The following is a 13559-nucleotide window of genomic DNA, read 5'->3' as shown; positions in this document are numbered from 1 at the left end:
TAATACTAAATTGCAGAGATGCAAGGTGAAGATTATTAGCAGTAATGTCTAAAATTTACCTGCAGTTCAGGTGTCTTACAAAGGCACATCTATGTCAAGTTTTCAAATGCTGTCTACAGGGCATTTGTGGTGACAGCAGTGAAAAAGAGATGAAGTCCCATAGGCAGTTTTGTGAGTGACATGTGCAGATGCCGTGCTACCGCTGTGCTCTTGCACTCTTTGTAAATACACATGTATGACATTTTCCTTCATTTCCTTAAAGGGGCAGCGTTGTACCTCAGCGAACTGGCACACTTTCATGAAGATGCCAGTAAATACATACAGTATACTAACTAGAATCCTTAACAACACAACTGTTATCTTGTTTGTGTGTTCTTTTGTTTTGTTATATGTGCCCAAAACAGACTAGCAAAAGTTGATTGTGCTTTGCTTGCTGGACAGTTGATTTTTCTTTGCCAGTGAAAGAATTAGGTAGGCAAAACCAAAGAGACATCATCAATGTACAGGACATATAAATCATCCCTGGCAGCCGCCAAAACTGCTGATGAAGCTTAAATTATGCAAACTTGCCAGAAGTGTAACTTCTTTGGAAAGGGAACTTTAAGTTTTGCGTACCTCCTTCACTGAGGAGGGGGTGCACCTATATAACGTTACCTCTTCCTGATAAAGCTGTCTGCAAAGATTATGTTCTCACAGATGTCAGACAACTCAATTCACAGGGCTCTACTTTTCAAAATTATTTGCCCTAAAAACATCATTTGCCATAAAAACAGCACTGGGCAAAACCACATGTGTTTTTTTCTTGGTTTCCACATAGAGCTAATGCTTTACCGCTAGTACATAACTATTAAGGATTTTGTAAGTTGCTGGGTGTCAGAAATCCTGCAAGAAACACAAATGTATTCACCAGCCTACATATCCACTTTCTTTTTTTGAAAGACACCTTTTTCTCACTGACAAGATCCTGGGTTTTGCCTGCCTTTGGTAGTATTTTATAGGTAAAGCCACCACACTCCATCCCTCAAAAAACTTTTTGTACACCTTAAAACTTTGAGTACACCTCTACATTTTCCACAGTTTTCAAAGCAAGCCATTCCTTACAGTATGCTACAAAAAAGTTCTGTGACAACAGTCCCTTTGCAGGACCCTACAGAAGTTTTAAGTTTCTTTTATTGAGTAGCAGAGCTAAGAGCACTGTGAAATATTATCCCCCATGCCCCTGTCTTTCAAGTCCCAGTGAGTTCAGAGACGAATACAGAAGCAGTCCAGAATTACTGTGTTACTGTAATGTATTTTTAAAAATTGCTGGCAAGATATCCTTTAGTCTATGTTGTTTAGCAATTTCTTTAACATTAGAACAGCCAGGTTTCTCTCATGCCACCCCAGAGTTTCAGACAGATTCCAGTCTATCAGTATTTTTCATAATTTTTTTCATCTACAGTACACCCATAATTAACTCATTGCCATATACTGCCAGAAAATGAGTAATATACACTTAATAAGTGGTTTGATTACTCTGAGATACACAAGAGCTCACATCTATGTCCTTTGACAATTAGTGCTTAGGCAAAGATACTCTTCATGCAACCATTTCAATTAAAGTACAGAAAACCATAAGCGAGGTCACAAAATGGCAGTTATATATCACCAGAGATTAATTTGATGTCTAACCATATATAGAAATCCAGTGTAGTAATACAGAAAGAAAGATGAAGAATTTTGTAGACTGGTTGTTCAACTGGGTGTTGAAACCTGTGACTTACAATTCTGATCAACAAATAACATTCCTGATGAACTGATTTTCTACAGGAGCTACATGAGTCACACAATATAAAGCAGTGCTCATCTAATAAGGTATCCCATCTTCTTAATCAGAAAAATCTAAGTTGCAAACCCATGGAAAATTTGTACTAATAGTTTAATAAAGTAAGCTCAAATTTGAGGTGATTTCAGAGTGTTAAAGAAGACACTCTTGCACATCATATGTCATCATATTCTCACATCATGTCATTGATTCTCCTATGCCATGTAAGCAACATGTCTAACTACTCATATATCTTATGGGTCAATTAACAAAAAGAAAACCCAGTACTGAAGTTCTCAAATAGTGAAAAATGCACATTTCTGACTGAAAAATCAGTCAGCTCCAGTACTTTGCTCCATGCTATTAAATAAATGCATGCTACACAAAGGATATACAACCAAAATCAGATAACAAGAGGAATATGAAATATCTTTCAACATTAAGAATTGTTTCTCTATTTTAAGGAAAAATGAAACATATTTTCTTAAACCACAGTGATTCTTTGGAATGCCCAAAGTTCAGATTATGATGCCTGTTTGCAGGCCTCACAGCATACTTTGTTAGCAGCTTCCTGTTCAAACACTAACTTACAAATGTTTACTATTAGAGAAAAAACACAACATTTAGTTTACCTCAAATATTTGTTTAGACAGTAAAGAAATCAATCTAAGGTTTGTTAAGTCTTAGAATAGTTCAATAAATAAAGATACCAAGTTATCTTTGCTAGGGTTTTGCAAGAACAGGCTGACAAATACCTGCAGTACAAGGAACAAGACAGCTTTTCCATAAGAAAGACAACAAATACATGAATAGGCTTGTTCAGCCCACAGTTATATCCATCTGACCCAAGTGTTATCTGACCTTACTCTTGTATTTAAATGGTACCCTTGAGGTCTCTCTGATAGATGTCTTCCTAAAATGTTGCTATAGTTCACCTCCCAAATATCTCCAAATTTAGTAACTATTAAGCATTAAATATACAATCAGTTTCCCTAAGGTAAGTAATTTCATTATGGGAATTCAGAAGAGTAATAAAATTCTGAGTGACACTACTGCCAAAAATGAGGTTTAAGGCCACACCTTTCTAATACTGATCCTATGACACAGGCACCCACTGGAGGTTTAAAAAGACTGATAGCAGCAATGTCATGTACATCTTTTGAGGGAGGACTGAGATGACTAAAGAATGCAACAAACTAAACAGATTACATGCAGTTTTAGACACATGCAGGAGAGGCCAGTAACATCCTACCACCCATTGCCTCTCATCAGTGTGAGTATAGTTTGGCACGGTGGTAGGGAATGGAGGACCCACACAAGGATGTCCAGCAACGGTAGGAATGGTTCTACATGGCCTTTCTAGGAGAAAAGAAAAAATCTCCTTTCCTTCCAATCAGAACTAAGGTAACAACTTCAGTGAGATGCCTTGCTATCAACCACCTGGCTGTACATTTGAAAGTAGTTTACATCTGCAATACCATGATTAAGACAGAAGCAGTTCAATTAAGGAGGAAGTATATCTGATTAAAAGTGTTCCTTAAAGTTGCATTGTCATTTAATAAAACATGCCCATCTTTGTGAGGAAAATCCCAAGCCTAAAAGGTATATCAAATTGCACCTGAAATAATAAAATGTCCTACAGATAATCAAATACAAAACTGATGCACTTAAATAATGACAGGAACACAGGCAAGAGTGACAGAAAAGGCATTTCCAAATTTAATTATTATTAGGCTTATATTATAGAAAATACACCAAGAATTTGCTAAATATTTTTTCCCCCCGAAGGAACTGCTACTTTAGAGTGTTGTTTACAAACAATATTTATTTGACATCGAGAATCAAATCTCCTCCTAATGCAGAGGTTACAAAATTACAGCTATTATCCCCTACCATCCTTTTGCGATGTTAATTTTCCAAATGTGGTAAACAGTGAAGATGTTATCAAAATACACAATGAAGAGATATTTCTGCTCCAAAAATTATGAAGGCCTTATAAGATGTTGCCTTTTTAAGATCATAGTGCATGTTTTTTAGTATTATACACTATTTGTTGAAAATTCTGATCCTTCAACACACACCACATATTTTGTGCTTAGGCTACAGGTAAGTTTGAGCTCCACCTAGCTCTTTCCTTAGAGGTTACTGGATTTTTAGCAACAGCAAAAGACCGACCAAACTTGAAATAGTCCCTTAGCATTATTTCTCCTTTCTCTGCCTTATAACCTGGTTCAAGTTTTGACTTTAAAAATTTAATTAAATTCCCCCTTTAAAGCTATTTGTCTTTGACAGGGACAGCTGGATAGAGCATTTATGCTAGTGATGTTTTATTCTTCCATAAAATGTTGGGTTTCTATTTGAGAGGAAAGATTTTTTTTTTCTTTCTTTCTTCTTTAGGCATCTTTTTTACTATTATTCACTTTCTTTGCTCTGGAATTGAATTCCCTAACTGCCTGACTGCAATTTTGTGAAGTGGCTTTTTTCTCCACTCTTATCTACATCTTCCAAAATCATTACAAATGTAGAGGTCAAAATTTAGTTTGCAGCAGAAAAATATCTTAAGCCAGTAACTGCTTCTTCCCCGACAGGAATTTAGCTTTGAACTGGCATAGGAAGGTGGCAAGGAAAACATATTCTGCATCAGACAGAGTCTGGGCATCATCTTCATGTTCAGCTACAGAAGAAATCGTAGTAATATGGCCTGAAGGTGATATATTAATTTTGGCTAGGTTCCTGTCTGGGAGGAAAGAACAATTTTCCTAATGAGATAAAGATGAAGGAAGAACAAGGACCTTTAGGCAACTGGAATTTAGTCTGAGAGAGACCCTAATAAATCAGGTTGTGCTTCTCCTTGTTTGAGGAAATACCTGTTAGGAGATCTGGGGCCTGTTTATTTTTGTCTGACAAACCTGATTTTTTTGGTAGTGCAGAAACTCAGAATCATAACTGGAAATGAGAATAAAAGCAGGTGGTCAAATACAAGTTTACTTTAGATGACAAAAAAACCCAAATTGAAACCCAAATTCCAACTGATGAGATTCAATTTCCTGAGATCTCCTGCTACCTGGAAACTTATTTCCACAACCCAAAGTATCAGGAGATTTGCTTGGAAAACTTGTGCTAGAAAAAATAGAAAACACCACTATTCTCATAAACATGCACAAAAGGTACGAAGATGACAGGTGGGAGGGTCCAAAATCCCATGGAAGTGGTGGCTACAGAAGACACATTCTCTTTCTCACAGTACTCTTGGGGAAATGGCAGGGGGAGGGAGGCAGTAGGGAATATGCTCTGGATTTTTAGCAGCATATTTAACACATGCCCACTTCAACTTCCTGTAGCACTACTGTCATTTTTGATAGCAGCAGGAGCTCCTGCCCAAGGGTCACTTATCTGAACATACAATGCTCCTGTGCCATTGTTTGGCATTACAACAGCTACAGTCTTCTAGCAGGTTCTGCATCGCCAGCATCTCACTTGAACCTCTCAGAAAAACTCCCTAAAAATATAGAGAAATTAATGTCTCTTAGATATTGCCTTTCAAACAACTGTTTGAAACCTCTGACTATCTTAAACCAATAGCAGCCATATCTAAATCCATCCAAACTCAGCTGCTGTGAAGGCAGTGGCCCTCAGCTATGCATTGCTTTTGCCAGCACAGTACATCAAGTAGCCATTAACAGCATCAGAAAAGGTTCAGGTCACTTCGGCAGGAGTAACAGAGAAAGCAGGATCCCTTGTTCTGGGTGCTCATATTTTGATCAATGCGAAGTCAGCGTGCAACCATCCTCCAAGTAGCCACCATCCTGCTTTTGCTATACAGCTTCCACAGCCGTTGGCGGCAGCACCACACAGTCTCAGCCTGCCTCTGCTGAAAGAAACACAGGCCAGCCATAGGACTAATCGCTATCTGTCCTTCAGGTAAAGAATGCCAAAATCTGGATCTGTCAGATTTCTGAATATCAATTTCAAAGTGCTGAAGAAAAAGTCATATGTTAATGCTAGGTTTATACCTACAGCAGGCTAAGAGAGTTACTTCCCTTGTGAAAAGCTTGTTAGTTTTTGGTCTTGACTGCATATTGCATATTTCATCCCAGAAATTAATAAAAAAGTAAAGCCAACAATTAAGTTATAAAGTAGAACAAAATCAACTTGGATAATATGAAAATCTGTACCTGATATACAGGGATTATATCAGCTATTGCTTTGTGACTCCCTGCACGACACAACAGCTTTTCCCATGCCTGCCTTCTGAGATGCCAGCAAAAGAAGACAAGACCAGTCCTAACAGCTTAATTCATCTTCTTCTCCCTCCCACTCATCTGCCATGAGGGAGCTCTCATGCCCAAAGTGCATCACAGCTTCTGATTTGGTTTTCAGGTATGCAGATTTGCTTTCAAGTGTCACACAAAGCTCTAGAACCCCGAAATTCCTTTGAATGAGCACCTTACAGCTTCTGTAGCGATCACTAACAATTCAGACAGGAGGTCTGTCTCAGAGGATTTATCCAAACCATGACAAGACTTAAAAGTGAAGACAGCTGATAGAGCACAATTTTTGAGGTCTAACTTGACCAGGCTTTTAGGAATTATTTCTCTGAAACTTCTCATGTAACCAGTTTGGATGTGAACAAATACTGTAGTTAGGTGCTTACAAGTAAAAGTGCATCTAGTGGGTCAAGAAGCATCCCTGAAAGGGCTGGGAACATGGTACGTCACCTGCTCTGTTTCAGTGTAAACTGAATTATGTCAGCTTCAGCCACTGAGGCAGTAGTGAACTGTTGCAATATATTCATTGCAACATTCACCTGACAATGTCATGCTTTCAAAACCATACAACCAATTCAGTATCTTTTTGCTTTAGATGTATGCTTGTACACCTAAATGAACACCTTCTAGACACGGCAATGCAAGTTCCTAATACTTATGAATTCACTGTATCATTTAAATAGTAAAATATTCCATTTCTGAATGGATTTTTTAAAAAAAATTGTTTAAACAAAGCAACCAGCTTCTCAAATGGCTGATATAACATTTTTTGTTACTTTTAAATACTTTTTACCTTAAGGCAAGGACCAAGAAAAATGTGTACCACTTACTGTTGTTAATGTGGCTACGGTTATAAAGAAAAGCAGGGGGTCTCTACAAGGAAGGAAACTTAACTATGCTTCAGATGGAAGCTGCTCTTCTTTGCCAGATGACCACTCCCTGATTTATAGTTGTCATCATTAAAGCATACCTTTGCTGAAATATGGATACATACATTAAAGAAATCTACAGTATTTCAGCTCTTGGATCTAATTTTCCTCAAAAACTATGGTATACACAGTTAATCCTTCTGTATCAATTAATTTTGTTTTACCAATACATTTTTCAGTTAGCAAGGAACATGAGTACATTTTATAGTCTGTGACAACAGAAGTAGGGCTTGCAAAAGCAGTACTGAGCGCTACCTTAACCAACAAAAATGTTGGCATCAATTCTTTAAAACAACAAAACCAAAAAACAGCCCAAAAGCAAAACAGGGTATACACTTCTTTGAAATTTTTCATAGCACGTTTCTTAGTCACATCACATTTAGCAGTGGCACTAAAAGATTCCAGGCTGCTAATGACATTCTGTTCTGTTAACTACCATGTGCTAATGTGAAAACACAGATGCAGACAGTTCAGTGCTTTCTGTTCTGACTTCTGTTCAAGACTTTCAAATTTACTTACATTCTACAGTTTCAAAAATAGAGAAAAGCACACACTGAATTTTCTACTTTATTTATTTCTCTATTTGGTGGGATTCAAGCATATGAATAAATGCTTCCCTGAATGGATGCCAACATGCTGTAAAGTGGCAATAACTTCTGTACCACTTCTCAATACCATTCACTTTGTAAAGACACTTTGAAGGTAAAAGTTACCTTTTAGAAATAACCTACAAAAATGTATAGCAGAAAGAATTCAGCTTTAGTAAATGAAAAACTTAAAAATAAGTGCTTTTATTACAAACTTACAAGAAGGAATGCATGTAATTGTACAAATTAATGGCTTCTAAGTGGGGGATCAATATCTCATTGTATTTTATACAAAGAGCTAAAATCCCATTGCTGCAACAATACAAAAAAGAGAAAGCTTTACAGATCAGGTTTCCTGGCTGATTTGATGTTTTTAATAGACTATAAATCTGGCTACAGCCATTTCAGAGTCTCAATCACAATCATTAAAAGTAGAGATTAAAAAAAAAAAAACCACTGTCTCTGACTTCCAAGTGTTTACTATAATTCTATCAACTATACAGATGCCTTAAAGGAGAAGTAATTAGTTGACAATTATAAAACAGCATTTTGGTGGTGTTTTATATCATGATAGATGATTTAGATCAAATCACATGTATTATCTTACCTGATACATTCCAACTCCTATGTGTTTGGGCTCAATTTTCACTAGTTCAGCTAATGGGTCTTGGACACGTCTAGCTATGGAAACTGAAAAAAAAGAATTACAAAATAACTATAGGTTTTATCAGAAAATCAGAATAATGTAATTGCTCTTACTTAAAAAAATCTTACAAATTTAATCTTTTTTTTTTCCTTTTAACCAGGAAATAATCAATAATATAGCAGAGTCCTACTTCACTATTAAATACAGGATATGAAATGTACTTTAATCAAACTTTTTACTTGAATAACTCAAACAAAGACGTTCTAATTGTAATCATGACATTAAAAAAGCTTTTCCAGGACATAGAGTTAAATAGAATTATGTACAGGAGATTTTTCCCTTGTATTCTTACTGAAAGGCACATGTAACATATAAAATTAATCTCTGAAATATCCTCCAATCTTAAATAGCAAATATGTAGCAAAAAAGAAACATTTAAAAAAGAACGGAGCAACTGTTCACAGATTTAATGATATAATACAGTATTTCCTAAAGTTCATCTTATGTACTTGCATATTATATATATATAAAATTCAACTATAAAAATCACTGTTCACTTTGAAAATGCTTATTGGACTTTGCTAATCTAAACTATATACCAAAACACATCCATTTGCAATCTTTCATCACAGTTCTACTCTGCCAGTATCACATTTATACATTTCTCCTGACAATACAGGTTGGTTGGTATAGCAGCTATAAGAACGTTCATTCTACGTAGTGAAGAGAACACTGATGAAGAACATAAGTGTCTGGAGGTACTGCAAAAGTTTTTCCAAAAAAGGACCAAAAGTCTTTAAAAAAAATCCCCAACAAAATCCCCCGAAGTATCAAATAAAATAACCCAACCAACACCCACTTCCCCCCACACCAAATTCCCAAATCACAACCCACCAAATTACTAAAACACCAGCGCCAGGCCTTCTTGCTAAGACTCCTTGTCCTACCATGTACACATGTGCAAGAATGAGAAATGGAGTGAGACAAAAGAAAGCTGTGATCCTTTTTAAGCTGTCTCCAGAATCATCCCCACAGCTGGCATTAGTCATTTCAAGAGATATTTCATTAAATTTATTTTACATTTAAAACCATTTTAAAGCAAATGAACAGAGGGCTAGAGCAAGAACAGACATGAGTCAGGAATGAACGTGTACATATGTGGTCATTTGGTCAACAATATATATATGTTATGTTTAAACAGGAAAAGCATCTCCAGTAGTCAATAGCTGATTTTATACATACACACACACATATATATAGTTATACAATCACAAGCATGATTATAATATACCTATTTTTATATATATAAAAACATATAAACACCTCTGCAGAAACATGAAACTATTTAAGTTGGACAGACATCATGTGGTCTAACACTCCTGCTGAAGCGGGGTCAGCTAAGAACAGTTTGCCCAGGATCTCACCCAGATGGGTTTTGATTATAGTCATGGATGGAGACTATACAACCTGCCTGGGCAATTCATACTAGTGTTTGATCACCCTTAAAATATTTAAGTGTTTTCCTGTGTTCAGATCATGTTTCCTGTGTTGCAATTTGTGCTCATTGTCCTGACAGAGTACACTACTGAGAAGAGTAAGTCTTCATTCCCTCCCAGCAGGTATTTATACACATTCATAAGATCTCCCTGAGCTGCTGCTTCTCCACGCTGAAATCCCAATTCTCTTGGTTTCTATGAAAGATACTTCAGTTCCTTAATAATTCTGTAGCCTTAAGAAAGAGATTTCACTAAATATTGATACTTGAAGCCAAACAGTAAATAGATTTATTAGCTACACAGGCTTCTCAAACCACAGATGCAAAGTTTATTGATTAAATACAGCATTAGAGATTTAGCTCTGCTAAATGAACAGTTAACATGAAGTTCACTGCTAGGTCATGCAAGACTTTGCATATCCTTTATTATCCATTTTAACGAATGCTGACAATGGCAATTTGCTAGCTAGGCTCAGAAAGTACTGTGCTGGTGACATCTGATCTGTCTGACTTTCTGATGGAGAAGTTCTGAATTCAGATACACCTTCTTGTCAAAAAAGAAAACCCCCAACCAAATCAACCAAAAAAACCCACTAAAACATCACAAAAGGTTAATCAGCCTAAATACACAAATTACTTACACAAGTATAGCTCTCTACAGAAGCGCTTGCCTATAACAATCTTTCACATTAACTACTTTGAAACACTAGTGCTACATATCATTAGTCATGTAAAATGAAAGTGGGAGAAAGCACTAGTGAAAGTATTGATCCAAACCAGAAAACATTTAAAACTATATATTTCTTCTGAATGCATTTATGTCTCTGTATAGGTACTATACTAGTCTTCCAGTAAGCTTTCTTAAACCTGTTTAATAGACAATGTTTGACAGAATTCTCTTTTAGCTTCTCCTAATGACAAAACACAGTTCCAAAGTTGTATTTTAGATAAGCCTTTCATTAAGTCTTTTAAAATAGACAACTACATGGATAGGTCGATACAGGCATTTTCCAAGCATAACTTTCTCTTGGGAATCTTCAATTAAGAAGGAAAATCTAGACTCTTCTTGTCATAATAGCTAGGTTGACAATGCCGTCATATCCCTAGGAGGCTTCCAGCGGAGGTGTAGGACCTGATCCAGCAAAGCACTTCAGCAGAGATTGCTGTCCGTATTCCCACCGGAACCACCAAAACTATTCACATGCATAAAGTTACATAGACATTTAAGTGCCTTCCTGGATACGGCCTAATAGTTACAATATTGAAGCACAAAGATCAACTAACAGTCAGTTACACGATTTAAGGGATGCAGTTCTTTCGGCCAACATCAGCAGGATAGTTGACCTGCAGAATTCCCCACTAGAGCCACAAGTTCACTCCAAAACTCTTAAAATTCAAGATACGAGAGAGCACAATAGGGAAAAGGCAAGAGTAATTCACATCCTCTATGGGTATAAATTCAGTCAAGATCAGAATCTGAAGTCTCTTGGTCAGAAACTATGCGTTTTTAGAAGACTGACAATGAAACAGGTAGTGCATTCTCATTTTTACAGTTAAGATGTGCTTCACTTTTGCTCAAGCAAATACAAAACAAATTCTATGATGGCATGTAGGGCAAACCAGAAAATCAGATGTCTCAAAAGTAATCAGCAGGGCCAAACATGAAGGAGGCCATTTGAGATGCCATTCTTAAAATATGCTAGTCTAATTAAAATGTGGAAAAAAACCTATTCACTATTGAACAAGGCATTAAGATGAGGATGACATGTCACTCTGCTAGAAAATCACCACAAGAACTGTATACCCAACAGATGCAAATCTTCAAGATGTCAATTAAGAATAAAACATTATTGCAGTACTTGGAATGACATTATGAAATTGTGTTGCCATGCAGTAAATCCATGTAAAATTTTAAAGCTTGGAGAGGCATCCATGAGACCACAGGATGGTCTCCTCGACTTTAATGTTGACACACTTTGTCTCCAAATGCAATGAGAAATAAAGATTATAGAAAGCCTGTTTACTGAAATCCTATCTTGTCATTAGGACATTTTCTGTCACTCTGTAAGAAAGACAACTTAACTGTTCAGGAGTCTCAATTCACTCCAGACTTTGGCTATTAGACAAGACACCCACCAGACAGTTAAGTATTTTTGCCTATCAACAATAAAGTGTGATGATAGTGTGGTGGGTGAAAAGCTTCCTTATGGAGGCTTATGTGTTGCTTCCACAAGTCATGTCAACCTTAGTGTCTGATCTTCATAGAAAATAAGGTATTATAATAAAATGTTTTGTTTCCTAATGACTAATGAGCAGATGTGCCCTCACAGACTTGCAAACGGAACTATAGGGTTACTCCTGTCTTTAGAAGTTCAAAATTAATTCCAAACTGACAAGATGAAAACTAAGGTTCTTTTCTTCACATACACATGACATAACTTTGTTTTAACTAGTACTTTCTACAGCAAGTGATATCATTTTTCACAGAGACTAAAAAGGAGAGAATTTCCACTCTGGAATACTGATAATAGTTTTCAGGCTGAATCTTTTCAGCCTAAGGATGGAAAAAAGTACTCACTCTCAACAGTGAGGTACAAAATCAATATAGCAGGCTTCCAAATATTTCTGTAGATGGTATCTATATAAAGACCATATCAGCTGCCAGACCTAAAAAAACAAAGAGTTAGTGCTATCTTCTTAATTAGGCTACCTGTCTCCCTTCAGTAACGGAATTAGTCTAAAGCAATCGCTATGGTCCACATCAGATGTGTGTACTTTTTAGGGTGCAAAAGCAGCTAGACTATATAACAAAATTATAGCTTCAAATATTATGTCTGGTTTGAGGGCAGTCTGCCAACTACTGCATTCAAACAACTGCATATTAAAATGCTCTCCTTTTGCATTGCTCTATGCAAGAGCCATAACATAAAGCAAAAGTTTAATTGCTGTAGATAAGGAAAGAGTGCAAATGAATGCAAAAGTTCTGCCCAAATGAAGTTTGAGAAACTGCTAGGAATGATTTTAGGTAGTCAAAGGAAAAAAAAAAAAAATTCTTTTAGTTAATGGCATGCAAGTGTTGCTTGCCACTGCAAACAGAAAATCATTTTTTTGGCCAAAAGTCGAAGATGATGGTATTTCTTCCTTCAAACACATAAGGTCTTTATATAAGGATAAAAATGTGTCCCAGTCAATAACTGTGACAGTTTAGCTACCTCATACAAGCGGGAACATTTGTTTGTGTTTTGAAGCAATGTGAAGCTCTCAGATGTGAAAGCAGTGGATAACTTTTACAAATGTTTTAGAAATAAATATATGGCAACCACATGCTATTAGGCTTTGGTTAGTTCAACCTCAATTTTGTCACAAATGAGAACATTCTGTATTTTTTTTAATAAAACCTCAGTATTTCATTCTTGCTGAGACATGCTACTAAAACATCCAAGTAACTCATCCCCCTTCCTATTTTAAATTAGCCTTTGCACCTCAAAAATCTGGGTTGAAATTTCAATGTCAGTGGAATTAAAATAAAATACATTAAGGTAATCAGAGACTAACTCACAAAAGCATATGTAATTACTGTCCATATATTATACTGGGATAGCTATGGAAACATTACAACTTATTTAAATCCTTTTCTAAAGCCTATTATTGTGTTCAAGATCAATTACCGTCCATAAGTATCTGCAATAATGTTTACTCAGTGATCGATTGTTCAGGTTTCCTGAGTCCTGGAAGCTTTCTATCCTGTTGACCTGAATTTCACCCTCCTTGCAAAGGATACAGTGAAACGTACAGTAGTCTTTTCATTAAGCATTCTTTCTCGGTAGGTC

General features: G+C 36.3%; 1 protein-coding gene across 7 annotated transcripts in view; it reads right to left on the bottom strand.

Annotated features, from left to right (window-relative positions):
* Nucleotides 1-13559, bottom strand: part of SRBD1 (S1 RNA binding domain 1) — a 124594-nt gene that overhangs the window by 41746 nt on the left and 69289 nt on the right. For all 7 annotated transcript variants that reach the window (XM_061990006.1, XM_061990001.1, XM_061990002.1 and 4 more), the window contains exon 18: nt 8196-8278. In XM_061990006.1, the coding sequence (XP_061845990.1) occupies nt 8196-8278 (83 nt within the window). The remainder of the gene's footprint in view (nt 1-8195; nt 8279-13559) is intronic.

Source organism: Colius striatus, chromosome 2 (assembly GCF_028858725.1).
Source record: "Colius striatus isolate bColStr4 chromosome 2, bColStr4.1.hap1, whole genome shotgun sequence".
Classification (NCBI taxonomy): Eukaryota; Metazoa; Chordata; class Aves; order Coliiformes; family Coliidae; genus Colius; species Colius striatus.
Note: the sequence above shows the minus strand (reverse complement) of the source record. Positions and strands in the feature narration are given on the sequence as shown.